General features: G+C 34.8%; 1 protein-coding gene across 5 annotated transcripts in view; it reads left to right on the top strand.

Moving 5' to 3' along the window:
* Positions 1-21007, top strand: part of LOC139144134 (1-phosphatidylinositol 4,5-bisphosphate phosphodiesterase delta-4-like) — a 52558-nt gene extending 31551 nt beyond the window's left edge. For 4 of the 5 annotated variants that reach the window (XM_070714793.1, XM_070714794.1, XM_070714797.1 and 1 more), the window contains 12 exons: positions 749-869; positions 6108-6193; positions 6671-6753; positions 8053-8076; positions 10384-10485; positions 11706-11799; positions 12453-12632; positions 12891-12998; positions 13497-13555; positions 14085-14214; positions 15444-15593; positions 16223-21007. In XM_070714793.1, the coding sequence (XP_070570894.1) occupies positions 749-869; positions 6108-6193; positions 6671-6753; positions 8053-8076; positions 10384-10485; positions 11706-11799; positions 12453-12632; positions 12891-12998; positions 13497-13555; positions 14085-14214; positions 15444-15593; positions 16223-16320 (1235 nt within the window). In that variant the 3' untranslated portion in view covers positions 16321-21007. The remainder of the gene's footprint in view (positions 1-748; positions 870-6107; positions 6194-6670; positions 6754-8052; positions 8077-10383; positions 10486-11705; positions 11800-12452; positions 12633-12890; positions 12999-13496; positions 13556-14084; positions 14215-15443; positions 15594-16222) is intronic. The other variant, XM_070714796.1, reaches the window with a different exon arrangement.
* The last annotated feature ends 249 nt before the right edge of the window (positions 21008-21256 follow it).

The following is a 21256-nucleotide window of genomic DNA, read 5'->3' as shown; positions in this document are numbered from 1 at the left end:
AATAAATAAACAATCGTAACTTTTTTATGTGCCTAAACAGTGTATAAAGGTCTAATTGCACTAATTTAACTATTTTCATTCTGTAATATTTTTAGCAATGAATTGGATAAAAGTTTGTGTTATTTATTCTTTTATGCAAAACTCATGGTTTTGTTTTCGGACACGTTCTTGTGTCATCAAAGCTCGAACAATGTCTGACTTACATCAAGACGAGACTTACTTTGTGAAGAAAAGTAATTTTACCTGTTGGACCGATATTCATAAAATCTTAAATTGCTGTGTGACAGTCATCAAAACATGCATTCACTGTACATCAATAATACACAATGAATCCTTTCATCCTTAAAGGGACAAAGTCGGCCATTTTTCATAAAGTTTGTTTGATACGAGATACTACTTATACTGTTTGACATGTTGAAAGATACAGAATGAATGGGTAACCATGCATATATTTGACCCCAGTTTTAGACATGATACACGAAACCATCGCGAAAATGAATGAACCATTTATTCACATTGGTTTTCATTGATTGTGTCTGAAACTGGGGTCAAATATATGCATGGTCACCCATTCATTCAGTATCTTTCAACATGTCAAACAATATAAGTAGTATCTCGTATCAAACAAAAATTCATGAAAAATGGCCGACTTTGTCCCTTTAAAAAACATCCATACCCTACGTTAAATATCTCTCTCCTTGCTACCAATGCGCTGGATCATATATTTATTATATTTTCTGTCCTACAGTGGATTGTTGGGATGGGTCTGATGGTGACCCAATCATCTACCATGGTCATACCTTGACCTCCAAGATCAAGTTCAGGGCTGCCATTGAAGCAATTGATGCCTATGCTTTTGCTACATCAGAGTAAGTTATTTAAATATTTCTTCATGTATGGTGATCATATCACTGGTACTTAACAAATTCAAGTTGAGATGTTCTATCATGTTAAGGCAGAATTTGCCTCGAGGACAGATATTCAGACTCTCAAACTTTTACAATATTCCTGTGACCTATCATTTTCAGGGGTTCATTTTGAAGATTATGGAGTTAAAAAAAAATTTTCTCAGCGTAGGTTTTTTGAAATTTGGAATTTTATTTTCCCCCTAGAGATAACGCAGGGATGGCAGCCATTTTGAATTTCAAATATTGATAGATATTTGATAATTTGTTTCTCTAAGTACCAAAATTTGCACCGTGACCCTGGATTTTTTATTTGATTTTTAAAGAGACCAGCTTAAAGTTTCATTGGCAAAAGTTTGCACAAAAGTTTGTCTTTCACTTTCGAGGTGCATACTACCTTAATTAATAAGATACCAACAATTTAGGCCACACAAGAAGTTTTGCTATAATGCTACTATAAGTTTGTCAAGAGGTTAGTACTTACATGTGGCTCAGCTATGCTACTTTTATTGGACAGACAGTGCTTGTGTGGCTATGAAGCTACTCACATGAAGCTATGTTAAATACCAATGACAATTTGCTAACTACTGATATCAGAATGGCCAGAAGCAGTACAATTCATGCTCTTGCAGCCAATCTTCTGTCAAACTTGAAAAAAGTTTGAAGCAGTGATTCCACATGTTGCATTACATTTTATGTGTTGGCTATACAGGCATTTGCACAAACATGAACACAATAACAATCAAAAGCACACAGATTTATCTCTGCAGGATGAATGTATTTTTCTAAATCATAAATTTTGTCATATGTACACAGAGAATGGCTATCAATATGACAGAAATAGCTGGCCTCTATGTCAAATCATTGTTACAAATCACACAGAAATAGAACACATCTGTTCTACATACAGTGTTATAGCTGTATAGCGTAGGTTGCTTTTACCCAGCATTGTTATAAAAGATAGCATTAAATGCAAAAGTCACCATGTTAAAATGTCATTTTCTTGGAGGTTGCCGGGAGTAAATATTTCACATTTATCGGTGACCCTCATTTATTAATGTCTGGCACAGATCTGACATAGAGATTTGACAGATTTGATCAGAAAGAGACTGTTGTCATGCAGATAAGTAATAAGTTGTGATCAGATGTAATACTGATTGTGATATAGTGAGTGGTGGGTGACCTTTGAACTTGGTACCATGACAACTAAAGACAAAATACCAATGAAAAAATACATGGCAAGTCGCAGTGGAAGTTGTCCAATTCAGATCTTTCTTTAAATCGACATGCTAGACCATATGTGCTAGAATTGAAATCATTATTTATAAAATTGTTAAGTGTAACAGTTGTTTTAATTTGTAGCTTGCAGAGTTTGTATTATAAAACGGCAATTATGGATTAAATTCTTAAAGCCTATTATAGTATTATGATATAAATAGTTGTGAGGCTAATGAAATATCATTGAATTATATTGATGTGATTTCATGTGTGAAATATTGACCTGTGAGTGATTGTACACAGTACAAACTTTGTGAAAAGCAGTAATTATGTTCCTTGTTCCATGTATGCACTTCAAAAACAGATAATTGTCTGTGTCTTTCAATTATAGACGTGTTACTTTTGAATATAATTGATGTATACACAAGTACATGATTAGCATTGCCCAGTATACCATAATGTCACTTTTGTAACAATAGAATGATTCCTTGTTGTGATATTCAGTGTAGGAAACATTGAAACCAAAATATTTGTGCAATTCTTGACTACGTACATAGATACAAGAGAATCATGAAATCCACCAAAAGTAAAACCCAGGTGTTTAATTAAAATGGATGACATAGCTACACAGTTTTACACAGCTACTGTAGAATAGTTTTAAATTCAACATGAGAGATGTTACATGCTCATGATTTTTGAAGTCTCAATGAAAATTTCAGGGGAATAGATGCCATATAGGGTCTTGCTTCAATCTTGTAGGTGTGTACAGCCTTATAAAATCAATTGTAATTGGCTGTCTTATCTCTTTAAATAGTACCTGGTATGATGTCCATTTATGCAAATACCAACCAGTATGCTAATGCATTCATTTCAAGGCCAGACTCAGAATTGTATGCAGACCTGGGTCCTTTCTGTTGCAGATGTGTAATTGTACACTTCTTGCAGAAATAGCACACCTTAGTACACTCCATTGAAAGTTTACGTATCAGGTTTAATTTATGTTAATGCACTGCTTAGACAGGACACAATTATTTTGGCCCTTGAAACTTTGAGGTCGTACAAGGTCAAATCCACCCATACAACAGACAAAAAACAAACCTTTGTAAACTGAACATCATTATCTCAGATGTTGGTTCTTTGGAGGATTTTGCAGTTTCTAGATACATAGGTATCTTAAACTTTATTTCAACCAATAACACCCCCTCCAAATGTAGGACCGCCAAACTGTTTAAAATAATGGGAATGTAAAAGTCTGTTTTGAAAGATTTCTAGAAAACAACACTGAAAACTGACTTCACAAGTATTTTAGTCTATTGTATCCATGATTCAAGAATTTCTCTGCAAAAATGGTGAAATAGTAGTGACAATACATTGTCTAAGTTACCAGGTATCTTCATGACTTTGTTTTTCTTCATGACTTCAACTTTTCAAAACATTTCGTTCAAAACAAACATTGCAAAGAAAAACTAAACAAAGTGATGCAGACATTGTTTAAGGCACATGTGATCAGTGTGTTTGTAATATTATTGTGGCACATATCATACAGATGGTGTAGAAGCTATAGCACCTCTGTCTCAGTCTGACATTGTAGCAGTGTTTGACATGTTTAGATACACAAGTATCTCCACCACTGTGTTAGATTTTGGAGTGATGATATGGTAATGCTATCTTACATGTGAATGTTATGTATACTTCATTGAGGCTAGACACTGATCCATCACTCAACTCTGACCTGTAAACAAATGTCACCTGTCATACAGTTGATAATGAAGGCATCGACAAAATAGCACGGAAGTATAGTGACCTCATGCCAGCAAAAATAATCAATACCATTTCTGTTTCTAGTGTACCTTCACTGATATTTATAATCAACACTGAAGGTTAATGCTTATAGCCATACATGGATATGCAGTGTTAAATGACAGCTGTATCATATTATGTCGTTGTTTAATACCTGACCACCTGTTGTAAGCCTGCACATTTGCATTTCTCCTTGGCTAACACTGTGACCTCTACATTGGAGAAAAATAATTTCACATATGCTTTGATGTTACAGTCTCATTTGTAATATTTGCTTTCTAATTTTGTATTATTTTTCCAATAAGTGGATCACTTTATGTCTGACTATTGTAGTGAGTAAGAGATTATTACATGAGAAAACTTCATGTACATGTGCAGTCTTACACTGTATCCTGGAGGGGTGTATAGTCAACTTTGTCATTTCACCATGTTTAAGGAGACAAGATGTAACTTGTGAAAATATTGTTATTTCTTGCTTATCAAAATGAACACATTCTCTCTGTCCAAACCTTTATTCTTCTTTCACTGTATAAACATTAATTTTTCAAAACAGCACTCAATCAGCGGATTAGGTCAAACATGAATACTTTGTACTTCAGCAACAAAAAATTGTGTCAATCAGCGGATTAGGTCAAACATGAATACTTTTGTAGTTCGGCAGCAAAAAATTGTGAATACAAGTTGACAGATATCATTTGGTTTAGGGAGCACCAAGATTATTCATGCAGATACTGGTATTGTATTGCTGTGCAAACAATAGCATTGTTGTCAGTCAGTTCTTATCAAGTCATGTATGTGTAGATTGAAAGACTGGTGCCGGGACGGATCAGCATTGTGACCTCCATATTTCAATGAAAGTCTGAGTGTTAGAACCATTGCTGTCTTCTTTTCCAAACAAGAATGGTGTCAAGGGTGGCACCTTTCTTTTCCTTGGTGACTGTAAACAATTCATAACATTCAGACGATTTGACGATTGTGCTTCACTCTAACCCAAATGCTTTCAATGAAAAGGAAAGGAAAATAGTAATCTTGACGTGTTCTTTTGTTATTTGGTCCTAGACTGTCAATAGCAGATAGACAGCCTTTCTCATATTGAGTATTCTGAATGTCTTTTATAAAGAAGTTCAATGTACCGGTATACTTACTGAGTGCACAGGGAAGTTTGATAAAAACAAATGGTGTGTATGAATTTGACTCTAGGTGTGCTCTCCTATACCTCTATATCCTGCTGGGTTTAGAGGCTTTTCATAACAATGTAGGCAGAAAATTGGTGGATTTGAGATGTGTGAGATGATTTGATAGGCAGAAAGTATAATTTTCTTTGATCGATAAAACAATTTATTCATTAATGAAATTTTCTAAAACACGTTTAAAATTATTAAAATGTGTATGCTGCCAAGTCATTTGCCTCCACATACTCATAATATTTGATTCCATATAAAAAGAAAACCAGTATTTAACTCAAAAATGCTGGAAATTTTTAAGGCACAGTACCTTTCATAACATGTAGCTATTCAATATAGTAGGCTACTCAATATTAGACTTTGGTATCACAAATACTGGTACATGTAATTTACCAGCTGAGTATTGTGTTCTCAACAGAATTACATACTATAGAGACTGCAAGGATGGCAATTATCATAGCAGTTTACACATAGCATGTCATATCTATTTTTGTTCATTTATCATTGAGAACAATAGAATTTTGCATGTACTTAAAAACTGCACAGAACGTCCTTTCCATATAACATTTACCGTTTCAAGGCATCCTCCACCAAACCCCATGTACAGTGCTTTCGGCAGCTGCATCTGCACATTCACTGTTTAACAGTTTTAAGGGACCCATGGGACAATTGCAGGAATGTGTCTCACGCCCTGTGCGTGTAATATTCTGAGGCTATAAGCGAGAAGTGCATACAGATAGCGTTCCATACTTGTACAATAAATCCGAGAAATATTGTTAACTTGCATTAAAAAAGCCAATACCTTGCCCAATTGATGCCTCAGCCACGAATGTAAGATGTATTATAATAAGGTTATCACAAAATAAGAAACGATGCATGCGCTTCGCTTCATGTTGGGCGATACGCTGTACCAATATTCTCATGCATCCTTTGTGGTATTTTTGTAATAATCTCATGTTCTTAAACTTGCATTCAATCTTATTTCTTTCTCTTGATGCAGTTATCCACTGATCGTATCCTTGGAGAACCACTGTTCAGTTGACCAGCAGCAGTTGATGGCTGCACACATGAAGGACATATTTGGAGGTTTGTATTTCCTTAGTTCATTGGTATTTGTCACAATATAAGATAATGCCTTTCATGTAAATGAATATATTGATGACATCATTAATGTAATGGTATGATGGATTTTATGAATTTAATGATAGTTTTCACCATATATGGCTCGAGAAAAATAGACAGCCAACTTTTTTGACTGACACTATACATGTAGGTATCATTTGTTTTGCACCATGCTTAATGTTATGTCGTGGCAGGGGCATTTTTGTACAGTAATTTTAGCATGCAAAAAAAAATTGTTTTTAAATTTTATGCACTCGTAACTAGATAGCCAAATCAACATAAAAAATTTGTTGTCAACTTGAAGGGGTAAGTTTCTCCATAACATTTAATTATGTCATGTGAATTCAGTTTACTATAAATGTGCTTCTTCTTATAAAGTGTAATGCTTTCCAAACATTACAGTAATAAACGCATATTTTGTATAAACCTTTGTCAACATAGACAAGCTGTACACGGATCCTGTGACAGCAGATATGAAGGCTTTGCCATCTCCGGAACAATTAAAGGGCAAGATCCTTGTTAAGGTATGTATCAACCTTTTTGAATGAAACTGTGTAACAGTTTGATTGATTACGTCCATGGGATGTTGCAAAGTAATATCTCACATTTCTGTCCTGCAAATATGAACCTTTTGAAATGTGGTCAAATTATAGAATACAGAGATTCCAGTGTTAGTGACTGACTTGTAGAACAATAGCAAGTAGAAATAATTTACAGGCCATAGCCATTGGCATTGGAGACATAACTTTTATATGGCTTTGTGCTGATGTGTTTTTGCTATGTGCCTTGATAAAAACATTTTGTTTCTCCTCAAACCAATAACTTTTGAAGATTATAGGTGCAGTCAGGTATTTGCATTTCAGCTGTTAAAGTACCAAGGATACTATAGGTCCTCATTAATAGGTAGAATAACACAGGGTGTTAGTTTCTATGTCAACCGATATAAATTTTTCATTGTTCTATGAAGTTATAATACAGACATACTTTACTGTTTCTTAAAGTCAGAATGAGAGAAAGAAATTTTGCCAGAAGATTTTTATTAAGACCAGGACGGGTAGAGAATATGTGATGCATGCAGTGTTGTGGCAGATATGAACAGATTCTAATCCATATAAAACTGCATGTACTCACGCACTGTAATTCTCAGAACTTTAATTCAGATATCATTGACTAAAATGGACAGCCGCTACCACAACAACTGTGTAGGATCACTCCACTGTTTTCAAAATTATTGTTTACAAATTGTTATGCCATGGTAATATAATTATAGTCAATATACAAACTGGATTAAACAATATTCATAAACATGGACACATTGTGACAATATACTGTCAGTATATAGATGTGTACTAACTGTGACGCTGTAATTGCTTTGTTTGTTGTCTATTGTTTGTATTGTAAACATATCACACTGAAAGATTAATTTGCATATTCAGATTTAGCTACATTTCCAATTTTGTCTTGTTTCTTCAATACAAGCATTTACAATTCACATTCTCACTATGTTACAAATCTTAATATATAAATATTGAGCAGCTGTCATATTACAAGTTACTTTACTGATTCTTGTCTTGTTTATGTTGTTTGTTTTTTTATTATTATATTTATTATTCAGAATTTTACACACCTGAAATCGTACCATCATGAATGTCTGTAGTTCTGCATCAAAAACCTAAGGAAAGTTTGTCACAAGCATGCATGCACTTTGTGTCTCCTAAAACATGCTTGGAATGAATGTTTACATATTTATGGTAATTGTCATTGTTGGTTTTGTCTTGTAATTTATGTCCCATGGTGCATGTTTATGTTCTTTTATTCTTTAGATGGGAGGTTTTGGCAAACCAAGGGTAGGTGTTCCCACCTGATAGTGAATGATAAGCCTGTGTGTTCCCACTCTCCCTCCTGGAGGGTCCACTGTCCCTCCTGGAGGGTCCATCATTTTGCATGAAATCATGACCATACATGTAGTAACACAGTCGTCATGGCTAACATTGAGTTCACACATCCCTAACTACAATCAGGAATATATATCGTTATCAGTCATTAATTGTGTGAAATTAAACACTAGCACCTCACTACAACCGATATCATGTATTGTAATGTGCATGCAATAACAAAATATGAAGTTCTTCAAACCAAACCCACGGATCACACCATTGGCACACCTCAGATCAACGCCATGATATAGAAATTTTGTGGTACACACATAGAATGGTACATACAAATTTTATTGGATCTTTAGCTTTTTAAAATTTGTTAAAAGCTTTAGAGAAAAGACTAAAGATGTGAAAGATGAGCTCATGGGAATTGATATTGTGTGTTTATTCTGATCTGTTCTTTGAATATGCATGTTGATTGTTTATGTTTGGTTTGTTGCCCTTTTTGACTTTCTTATTGGTTTCTCATCTGAAAACACAAGAAAGTGAGTGTGTACATACTTGATATATATATGACTGTGTCAGTGTTTTAGAAAGACTTAGTATTTCAAGAATTTCAGACTTGATCACTGAAAATAGATCAATATGATGTAGATGACTTTACGTGTATTGTACTAAAAGTCTCGTACCAAACAGAAGATTTTTTGACCATGCAATTACCAATTTTTTGCTATGTTATCAAATAGATATGTATGGTATTACACCATGACACAGGCCTCTTGTATGATTTGTTTTCATGGTGAAATATTCACATTGCAATGAATCGTGTTCCCTACAGCAAACTCTCCACACATTCAGTTCTAATATGATGATAAAAATTAAGTGCAATCTAACCGATTTTTAAAAATTAGTGCCCTCTATGTGCTGATCTGCGTGGATTTCATTCATTTACACATTATGTCATTTCAGTCGTGCAGTATTTCACAACATCCGAATAGATTTGTAGAAACAAACATTCTGCTCACTAGAGGGCGCTCTAGCATTAGGAGTAAAACTCATACGTGTGTTTCACTGCTTACAGTAGCACAATCAATGCCTACATATGGATATGTTGCTTGCTTCTATAACGGTTACTGAACAATGCTGAAATTGGCTTTTTACCCATGGGTGTATTCATGTTAGTGTCCATATCGGTTTTGCTCATAGTGCTGGACAAGACTGGACTTGTAAAAAGAGCATTATAGGGACGGGAAAGACCAATTTTATATATTTTTCTAGAACACTCTCATTATTTTTTGCCTATAATACAGTTTTGATTTTACACAGTAGCATTCAATTTGAACCATTAATGACAGTGTCAAAGGAAGTTGTATCAGGTTTTTCGAGTGCCTGACATACAAATCCCAATGAGGACCATAGAGTAATTCGTCGACTTGGTTATCATTGAAAATTTATCATTAAAGTAATAAAATGTCAGAACTAGTTTTAACTTTTTTAATGGGTCATGTAGATGCAGTGTCTTTGTGGTATTTCAATACGGAGCTCTATCCCAACTCTGTTTCAGTGTAGGTATAGTAAGAAATGAATGCCGTCCTGCTAACTAGCTGGGGCTTGTGAAGTTTATGCCCGGCAGGTGAAATCTTCCAGTTACCGACACAATGAATAGATGGAAAGTAATTATAAATTTGTAGGTAGGTTAGTGCAGAGGAGACAGTATACCGGTACTGGGTTTACAGTTTTTTGAACCACAATCAGAACAGGTACCATTTTGACTGGGAAGATAAGTTTTCAAAAGTGACCTAGTGCAAATATCTGGTATTTGTCCATGAATTCCTTCTGTAATACAGGCCAAAGTTATTTTAGGACTTTGAAATTCATCAGTCACTGGTAAACACTCTATATTAAATGCTAAGCCACAAGTAATATTTATTTTCAGTTGACACTACTAAAACAGTTTGTGAATATAAAATTTTACAGGAGTATAAATACTTTCTGTCGTGTAGGTAATACAAAACTGAACTGTCTGTGTACTAACATGAAAAGAAGATGACTAATAAATCTTCAAGTGAAACAAGTCTCCAACTGACCAGCTCTGTACAAATAATTGTCATTCATGTGTGTAAATAGGTAATATGCTGTGGTTGTAAGTTAAGCTGAGGTGAATCTGTCGCTATTACTGTGTGTTTCAAGTACTGCAACTTGTTAAAAGGATATTGATAATTTCAGTTATGTCATAAAAAATTCTAAAAAAATCCCTTGAATAATTTCTTTGATCAGGGTAAGAAGCTGAAAGCAGACAGCAATGATGACGGTGATGTCAGCGATGAAGACGAAGCAGCAGATATTGAGGCTGAAGAGGTCAAGAAAGAATCTAAGAAGGTAAGGTGTTCTGAGGATAAATTCCAGTCCTGGTATGTATCAGTGTGCTGTCTCAACCAATGTGACAAACCAGTGATCCTTTAGAGTAATCTTGTGACTTTACATGTATTTAGAAATAAACTGATGTATAGATATTTACAGAAATCCCTCCATTACCTAAGGTTGGAAATCTTGAGTGTTCAGAGATACCAGTACACTGTGATCATACTATATCTAAGCTAACAACCAGTCAGACCACTCTGCTCTGATAGTTAATCTTATGAAGACTTTGTCAAACTCATCGCCACAATGTGGTTTTCTGGCAATGTCATCTTTTTACCCCTTGAATGCCAAAATGTAGTGAAATCACTGTACCAAACATACTGTAAACACAAACGGGATCTTGCTAGAATTTTGCAGCATCTAAGCTACCAGTATACCGTGATTCAGTGTAGCGGCGCAAATTTCCTGTGTCCATGGTAGTCATATTATGTATTCCTGTCAAATTCATCATTTTCATTGTAACACCTTGCTGTCCGTGCAAACATAGAGCCAATAACAGTAAAATGTCACTTGTATACTGAGAAAAAATTGGTAAGTTTAAACATGTCTATGACTGTAGCCGTATTTATGCGTAGTGAGGGATGGTCATGTTCAATTATCTAATATCCAGGATTACTGGATAAATTGCCTGAACTAACCAATTGGTCATTCCAATGCTCTGATTGACCAGTGGATATTTAAAATATGTGTATGGTAAAGGATGTATGGTATGCAAAACTAGAAAATTAGACTGTGAGACTGGCAAACTTGATTGCAGCACTAGAAAACTGCAAGACTAAATTAGACAGCAAGACTAGCAAATAGACTGTAGGACTTGAAAAATAGACTGCAGGACTAGCAAACTAGACTGCAGGACTAGCAAACTAGACTGCAGGACTAGCAAACTAGACTGCAGGACTGGCAAACTAGACTGCAGGACTAGCAAATTAGACTGCAGGACTAGCAAACTAGACTGCAGGACTAGCAAACTAGACTGCAGGACTGGCAAACTAGACTGCAGGACTGGCAAACTAGACTGCAGGCTAGCAAATTAGACCTCAAGACTAACAAAGTAGACTGCAAGACTAGCGAACTAGACTACAAGACTGCTTGACCTGTACTGATTCATGTCTGGTGATAACCAAACACATTGAATTGGGTTTTTATTGCCATTTTGGTATGTTTGTTGTTGCTTTCAGAAAGAGAAACAGAAGTTGGATAAAGATTTGTCTGATCTTGTGGTTCTCTGTAAGAGTGTTAGCTTCAAGAATTTCCAACACTCAAAGAGCACCTGTAAGTATGCATTGAAAGATGATTCCAGCCAATACAATATTCACTCCCCCTTGAGCTCCACACTGGTAGTGTTTCTTGTGAGCAGATTTTATGATTTGAAGATTTACCATAAACTAATGTTCATAATCAAGCAGTGACTCTTCAATGTAAACAACTCAAAATAGTTCAGTATTGGTAGTGATTGCTCATGGCAACAGTTGCCTTGGAAACTTATCATGATTAAGAATTGACTCTCAGTGAACATCAGGTATTACTTTATGGGCCATGTTACCCTATGTAACAGTATCCATAGAAACCATTGTCATGATCAAGCAGTCACTTAGCAACAAGTGTTTATCAGAGGCCATGGTTGCTCCTGGTAACAGTATACATATAGTCATTGCCATAAAAAGTAATACTGCTAGCTAGTTGTTGCTATATTGTAAACATGTCATATTGTGACGGAAATGAAATTAAAAACAAACTGCATTACATGTTTTACATGTGGTCATGTTTAATACAACTATGTGTGAATTTACTGTTAGAATTTTTGTCCCGAAGATTTCTTATTCAGTGATTGAATACTGCTTATTATAATATTAAATAACATATGTGAATACAGTACAATAGTTTTAGTGTTACAGCCACCATGAATTCATTTCTTTGCTTTGTAGATTCATTTTATGAGATGTCATCGTTCGGAGAGAGCAAAGCCAATGAATTATCCAAAGAGCAAGGTAAACAGTACGTAGACCACAACAAATGGCAGCTAAGTCGTACCTACCCTGGTGGTATGAGAACAAATTCTAGCAATTACAATCCTGTACCATTCTGGAATGCCGGCTGTCAGATTGGTAAGTTATCCCTCAAGTGAGAAAACAGAATTTATATACTTTGTCTACCATAAGATTACTCACACAGTATCAGGTACTTTGGTGTACTTTTGATCAAATTCTGCCTTGTGATTCCTGAATTTTTGTCAGCTGATTTGATCTCCCCTGTGAAACGAAAGGCAGCATGTACATGCATTTTGAAACGGTTGTGAAATGTGACTATGTGATAATCAGAAAGTACAGCATTGGTAATTTTTGGCTCCTGTGATTCATTGATAGTTGCATTGAACTACCAGACTGCTGCAGATGAGATGGACATTAACCTTGGTAAATTTAAACAAAACGGCAACTGTGGATATATACTCAAGCCTTCCTTCATGAGAAAAGGTGAGAATGAACTTGATCCCAGTCTGCGTAAAACTGCAATGACATATCAATATTCCTGCGTCTTTGTCACAATAAGACACCACTAGAGACAATATCCAGAAACCAAATATAAGGCTCTATGCAAGACTGCCCTGACTATGTGGCAAATAGCTGAAATCTAATCAAGTGAACTTTGTGATATGAAATTATGGATCATATGAGGTTACTATATGCACATACTACAATATATATATACACTCAGACATTTGTGCTCTGTGTCACCATGCGCCTTCAGCTGCCTTGATATTATGCAATGGCATGTATGTGCATGTGTAAAAATACAAAGTTTGTTTCATAGAAAACATTCTGGTATGTCTCATTGACTTTCCACAGCCTAAAGTTATATGATCATGCTTTGTGTCATCTGGACACACACTGTACAGTGTTTCTCAACATACAAAGCGTAAAATGTTATAAATGAACATTTTTTTTTCATGCACTTTTTGCTGACATCCACAGAGAGTGCCAGTTTTGATCCTGAGAGACCCGGTAAGATTAAACAAAGACTATCCATCAAGGTGAGTGATGTGTCTTCAGTATTTGTTCCAAAACCTGATAAAACAAGGGAAAATTGTGATCGAACGGGGAAGAAACGGACCAAAGTCTGTCTGTTAACTATGTTTATATTTGTGATAGATATGTTCTGTGGAATATGAAATGAATTTCTTGCCCTTTGAATCACAGTAATTACAACTGAAATAAAAAAGCATAATAGCAGATATATATGAATGTCATATTGTATATGTATATTTATAAGTAATGAAAAAGTGGGATAAATTCTCCACACTATGAATATTCTGAAGGGCAGGAAACCTATTGTACAATACAAGTGCCTTGGTTAGTCTGCATTTATAGTTGATTATTTTTTATTGCTCAACACACTGGGAGAAGAGCCATGGGCTCAACTGTTTATCAAGTTTAAATAAAGGCTTATAATAATAATAAAATGATAACTGTAATAATATCTGAACATTGGTCAGTTTTCATTCTGATCATTAATGACATACAGCCCATACTCATAATTGATAATGATTTTGAACTTTGCAGATCATCAGTGGCCAGCAGTTACCCAAACCTCCAGGCAGCAAGGAAATCATTGATCCTTACGTCAAAGTCAGTGTTTATGGAGTGCCAGCAGACTGCAAAGACGCCAAAACAAGAATTATTGACGACAATGGTAAATACTCGTACATTATTGTGATCAGGAGGAATCAGAATTGATATCAAATTATTGTTTCTGATTGTCCGTTTGAGAAATTGGATTATGATATTTTCATGTACATTTTATGGTTGCAGTAAATTGAACCCCAAGTCCATATGAAGGTCATAGATTATTCTTGGAAGAATTTAAATTCATGACAAAAGTTAGGGAGGGAGAGCTTGCCATGTGATCATGGTCAGTGCAGGTGTCAGGGAAATGGCTCTATATGAGACAAAAACGCAGTCTCTTAAGGAAGTATGCGCCTTGAAAGTGAGAAACTTAACTTTTGCTCAAATTTTCCTCAATGAATCTTTCAACCATTCTCCTACAAAATCAAGAATAAAATTTTGGGGTCACTGTGCAAGTTTTGGTACTAAGAAAACAAATTACTCAAGATTTACGGATATTTGAACTTCAAAGTGGCCACCATCCCTGTGTGAACTCTATGGAGAAAAATTAAATTTGGATTTTCGAAAAACTGAAATGGTGAAAATTTTTCTTATACTGTACCAAGAGCTTTAAAATGAGCCACCACAAGTTGTAGATCAGGAAAGAATTGTAAAAGTTTGAGAATCCGTATGTCTGTCCCCGAAGCGCGTTGTACTTTAAAAGCAGAAATTGCTATGAACTACATGTAGTTGAAGGGCCAGTAGCTTTAACTTTTGATAATTAGTTTCACTGTTTTTATTTAAGGTCAATTCCAAGTTCTTTTTCTACTCCCCCAAACAAGTTGAAACATCAACTATATAGCTTTCCAATACAGCATCTATGCATGTTAATGCGCTGTTATTGTTGATATTTGAATTTCATTGCAGACCAGAATTCACTTGTCAGCCATAACAATGCAATCTTGACATGTACAGGCTGAGTTGGCAAGCTAGCTGAACACTATGTATCTCAACATGCATTGGGCAGTAGAACAAGAAACTGCAGTTGACATTAGAAACAAAAAAGTCAAAAAGTCATCAAAAGTTAAAGTTGCTAACCCTTTACAACAGACATGGCAGTAATAATTGTAATTTTTTGCTCAAACCAAACTTTACTAAATGTAACATTGTATGTACAACTTACCCAGAAATAGCAATACATTAATAAAATCATTAATAAAAACCTGCAAATTTGAACTCTGTCACCTATAACTCTGTACCTCACCTCCTTGTGGAGATCAACATACAGATATCTCATACTGTTTATTTCTGTTGCAGGTTTCAATCCAAACTGGAACGAAACAAAAGTGTTTGACATTCATGTACCAGAGTTGTGTATAGTGAGGTTTATGGTGAGAGACTATGATAAGACCAGTGCTAATGACTTCATTGGACAGTACACATTGCCATTGAGTAGCATGCAACAAGGTAAGCATTGCTGTCTTTGTACATGACAGATGTCAAATCCATGTGTACATTGAAACTACTTTGCAAATTCATGTGGTGTGATTTATAAAAGAATATAATGGGCACATGTGAAATTGCGATGATCATTTGAAGACAAGTGTGACGAAATGTTTATTTGGATGACATCGCGGCTTATTTGACAGGAAATAACATTCTGTGAACGACTTAGAGAAACAGTAATGATAAATGATGTGAAAACAATTACGAAATGTTGATTCAGGGTGACATCGCAGTATGTTTGTATGTGTATGCTTTGATTTCTTGGAAATTGTCAAGAGAAATGTTATTGTATGTTTGAAATACAAAACAATTGAGATAATATTTATATGTATGATTTGAAAAAGATTAAAATGAACGGAAGGATGTAAAACCAACTGTTGTCCAGTATTGTCCAGAGTGGAATCGTTGTTGAATTAATATGCCTTTTGAAGTAATGAGAATAAATAGTGCTGTGTTGGATATGTGTTTTGTAAAGTTAGTGGCCACATTGTTGAGTCTAACATGGTCACACCAGTAAGATATTCATTGTATTCTGTATTTCACTGAAGAATTTCACACCACTGCACTGCTTTGTTGTGTCTTTTTGACAGGTTACCATCACGTACCACTACTATCAAAGACTGGTGACAGTATGGGTCCTGCAACATTGTTTGTAAAGATCAGTATAACGGAACCAAGCAAGAAATAAAATCCTGTGCTGCCCGTAGAACCTGAATATGCAACATATCTAAAGCGAAGCAATGAAACTCCAGTTACAGCCCAGGCAGAGTTGATATGCAAATAATTTGAACCTTTTGCGAAAGTTTTCCTACCAAGCCTATGCAGATTTTATATGAATTTTCTCAACTCTACAGCCCTGGAGAAGCTGTGTTTTAATGACAACCTAGCAAGCAAGTTTTATTTTATTAGCAACCTAAGGAGTAAGGATATGTTTTTCAGCCACTTAGGGAGTATCAATTCTATTGGCAAATAAGGGGATAAACTAGTGCCTTATTTTTAGCTACTTAGGGAGCCATTTATGTTTTACTGCCAGGTAGTCCCCTTTTAGATTGTATTAAAAGTTACTGATTTTTAGATTTATTTACAGTAATGTTAGATACCTTGAATTTTACAGCTACCAAATGGGAAATTATTTATTATTGTACATTGTGTGAGGTGTATATATATATCAATACATATATATATACGCTTGTCATGTCTCTGTAAATAGTGAATACATTATATAATGATGTGTTTTTCTTTTCCAATTGGATGAGTCAATGGAATTCAGTTGGATCATTCCATTTTGCATGAATGGTAAAGGGTGTTGCATTGTAACTTTGTAGATGTTTTGTTGTTGGTTGCAGTGTGTCGTAGATTGAAGTGGTTCAGTCCATTCATGTGTGGCACAAGAGATCCATGTGTGTTAATAGCGCAAACATCTGAATATAATGATATACTTGATATGCAAGATCTGTGTTAAGATACCCAGTATTTGGCTTACAGACATACTTTATTTATGGAAAATTGATATTATAGATCTCTTTAAAGTGAATTTGTGTGTTAACAGGAGTAAGTTCATAAGGACAATGTACATCGTCGTAAACCACGCACCTCTTTACGGCAACAGCTAAGCGCAACCTGTTAAGATTTTTGCATGGGTCAGCGGAGCAGAAATTATGCTCTGGCTTGCGAGAATGGACAATGTATTGACGTACACTGATCTGTAAACAAATTACAAAGTGTGTACTTTAGGAGCAGTGTTATGTCTTCACAAAGAAGTCTCTTTCAAATTACAGAAAATTGACACTATGTCAAAAGTAACAGCTGAGCTGGCCTGTAGAGGGCGTGTTTGCAAACCCAATGTTACAGAAAGTCTCCCAACCCTATGAGGCGGTATTTTCCCCATTTCCCAAACAGTACTAAAAGAGTATGCTGGTTGTGAGACATTGTTGCACTAATACAGCGGCTTTAATACAGCGGCTTTGAATGTCAGCAACACCATTTTAATATTGCAGATTTGTACATGTATGTCAGCAGTATGGCACCCAAAGCTGAGTTTAGCAACCTCCCAATAGTGATGGTATGTGCCCTGAATCAAAGAAAAAGTTACAAGTGTATGGTATTACCAAACAGTAAATGGTAGACTTCCAAAATTCCAGGTCAAATATCACTAACACTATGCAAATATTGCTATGTATCTGTTTTATCAAAATTGTGCTTCCATGAAAGAAATTCACATCATCACATCTTCAGTCTGTGATCACCAAAACATATTAAATACCGTCGCACCAAGCATCTAAAAATAAAAAAACCTAGAGCCTACTAAAAAAAATCTCCAAAAGTAACATACTTGATTTAAAAGTGATATAGGTCCATATATGCCTTTTGTTCTTAGAAATTTAGTTTCTATAGAATTTACTTAGAGCAGCTGTAGCTTATGAAATAATTTTTAAAGTCCGCAAACTGCACTACGATTGCGCCAAACATAGATCCATCCCTATACCAGCAATACGATTTGATTGAAGTATGGTGAGAGAGAGTTTGTAATTAATTATTCATAAGGTATAAATTAAAATAGTAATGTTTTTAACCTGCATGTAGCTACTTTATTGATAATTTTACAATGAAATTCTTTTTTATCACTGGATACAAAGATTTCCTTTTAGACAAAATTAATGAACCGATATGTAACAAAGTTTTTGTGTCATTTTACACCTTTTTTATTTATGAGAGAAACTCAAAAATATTTCTGCAATATCTGGTTTAACCATTCTTGCAATTGGTGATCAAAAAAAAGACAAAAGATGAGCTTTAAAATGAGTATAGGATATTAGTTTACCACATGTCATAATCTTTCAAATAGTAGATAGACATGTAATCGTTTCATCAATATTTCATGTTAGTAGAATCAACCCACTACTGAAATCAGTGGGGTTGTACCACAGATCTACTTGTTAACAAGTACATGTAGATCTGTGGTAGCACTATGAGAGTCAGTACGACCTGATGAGCTGTTAAACGTCATGGAAAGCAATGTAAGTCAGGGTAAAAAATGTAATATGCCAGCTTGGAGCTGAGTTACTGTGCCTTTAAATGAAACCATGACAAAGCAGAAATATTTCATTATTTATTTCATTCATCTATTGAGATCAACAATCAGACAATAAAAAATTCTGTAATGTAATCCTCAGAGTCTTACGTTAGAGAAATGTATTTTCACTGACATTTCAGATCTTTAACAGAAATTTCATTTCCTTCTCATTAACATTTTGCACCTTAATTCTTTTTTTCCTATCTGATGTGATTTATGAGCCTGCTGTGACTATGCAAATTATTACAGGTCAAAGGTCATACTATAGCAAAATGTGAGGACATACACCCACACAGTGACAATTCAAGTCAGAGTTTTGTATAGTGTAATTATCACCTACACCCAAATTGCTGCCATCAAAAGTATTGACAATAGGAATGTGATTTCAAGAAGCTCAGATTTTCACATGTTTTACAGAAGTAGTCATAATCCCTATCAGGTCAGAACCCCTCTATCTCTAGGATACTTCAGGTATGTTACCATAGAGATCGGCCTGAATGAATGAATGAAAAATGTCAGAGTAAAATAATGTATCTTTCAAATAAACACTAAGCAGTGCCTTTTTAACATTTTGTAACCACTATGGTTGCTGTGTAAATATCATGTCCACTTTTCAAAAAATTTCAAGGGTATAGTATAAATGTATATTTACAGTAAATTGATTGATGCTATATTGACAATCATTCCAAAAGTATAGAGGTGGTATAATTGTACATTTGGTTTTGTTGTTGAAAAATTTTCAAAGTTGAATTGATGAATTTGACCTTGCTTTTCCAGTGCAAGTGTTACTCACTCATGTCTTTCATGTTGTACCAGAGTAGATATATCCCAGTTTTCATCCCAATGTTTTTGTTTTTTCACATCATGTGATTTAGAATAGATTTCGGTATGTCTTCAAGTGTGTTTTTATGTCTTTGTGTGTAGCACATTTTAGCAGAATTCTCTAGTTCTAAATTGTCTTAGTGACAGTGTGATTCCTGTAACCCTTTCAGCAAGATGGTTTGGCCCAAACTCTTTGTTGTCAATGGTGATTGTGGACCTGTTCACAAGGAACTGGGGTGAACAGGTTGAAGAAGGTGTGTGGTGTGATGGTAATTTGCATCATCAAGTCTGTAATATTCATGCAATTTTATCCAAGTCTGTAGTACTCAGGCAGTTTTTATCCAAATGATCCAGATTTGTTGACATGTTATTGCAATATTGCACAAACTACCAGAATGCCTGGCAACATATCAGCTTCATTTTAATGTGTACCTTTTGCTATGTACAAATTTATTGTGCAAACCATCTTGTTGCCATGGGCACATAACGAGTCATGAATGCTTCCCATACTAGCACCCAGTCATAGTCACCATAGTAACAGTTTCAGTAGTCATGGATACGACCATCAGAACAGGGTAGATAAAGTTCCATTCATTTATCATTATCTTGCATATGAACAAAGTAAATCGCTTTTGGAATTCAGATTTAGGCAAGTCACTTGTGTAAATATCAAGATCTGTTTCAGTTGAAAAGACCAAACTTTTTGTTGTATAATCAATATTATATGATTGATCATTTCTGAAGTTGTCTTTGATAATTCATCATCTCGTTGAGGATGACTTTGGTGACTAGATATTCAGCCCACACTGCATATTGAATGTCTTTCCATGAATAGTCCCTGCAAAGGTTATTTGGAAATAAAACAGCTGTTTGCACCTAAGATTTTGTTATTTAACATTTGTGTTTATAATTGACGTTACAGAATCCATGACATGTACATTTCAGTCAAGAAAAGTTACCTGACAGCTAAAGGGGAATGCTGAGATAAATATATTTGTCAAAGTATAGCAATTATATCAAAACACCTTGAATTTTATTGATATAGCTTTTAATTTTGTTCTAGTTAATCTAAATCTATATTTTCTTACATATTAATGTCTATATTCAATTAATATTTCAGATTATCATACTTTTTTCCAAGTGAATTGTTCAAGTTTAGTACATATTTGTGTTCAATCGACGTCTCCCTTGTTTCCAAGACCAGACTAAGAACAAGATTGGTGTACATCTCTGATATGAGATTGTTTTTATTAAAGTGGTTTTATGCTAGATAGTTGTCAAAAAGATGTTCCTGTGTCAGATGATGTATATTTTCTTATCACTTTATAGAAAAAACTTTTAAAAAACGATTTTTGTGTTTCTGCACATTTCATGTCTTCCTTTGTCATCTTCTATGTAATTCCAATCAGTGCCCGTCAGGGAAAAAGAGAATTCCAAAACTTATTCCATCTCTAATAAAACAACACTTTTAAAAACTTCATTGATGTGTCCCGTTGTTTTTGTTTGTTTACAGTCTGGGATTTACCGTGTTTGAAACTTAGGTGATGCATAGACCTCTGATAGCCTGTAAACCTGCAAGTGTAATGTTTTCAAGTGAGTGTGGTATTACAGGTTTATTGCAGATATTTCCACCACCTAAGAGAGGAAACTAAGCCACAGGGACTGAAACTGTCAAAAAAATACTGTATCCCTGCAAACATACTTATGCTACAATGTTTCAAAGCTCTTA

The sequence above is a fragment of the Ptychodera flava genome, chromosome 11 (genome assembly GCF_041260155.1).
Source record: "Ptychodera flava strain L36383 chromosome 11, AS_Pfla_20210202, whole genome shotgun sequence".
In the NCBI taxonomy this organism is placed as follows: Eukaryota; Metazoa; Hemichordata; class Enteropneusta; family Ptychoderidae; genus Ptychodera; species Ptychodera flava.
The sequence above is the reverse complement of the archived record's forward strand: the minus strand, read 5'-3'. Positions and strand labels throughout refer to the sequence as shown.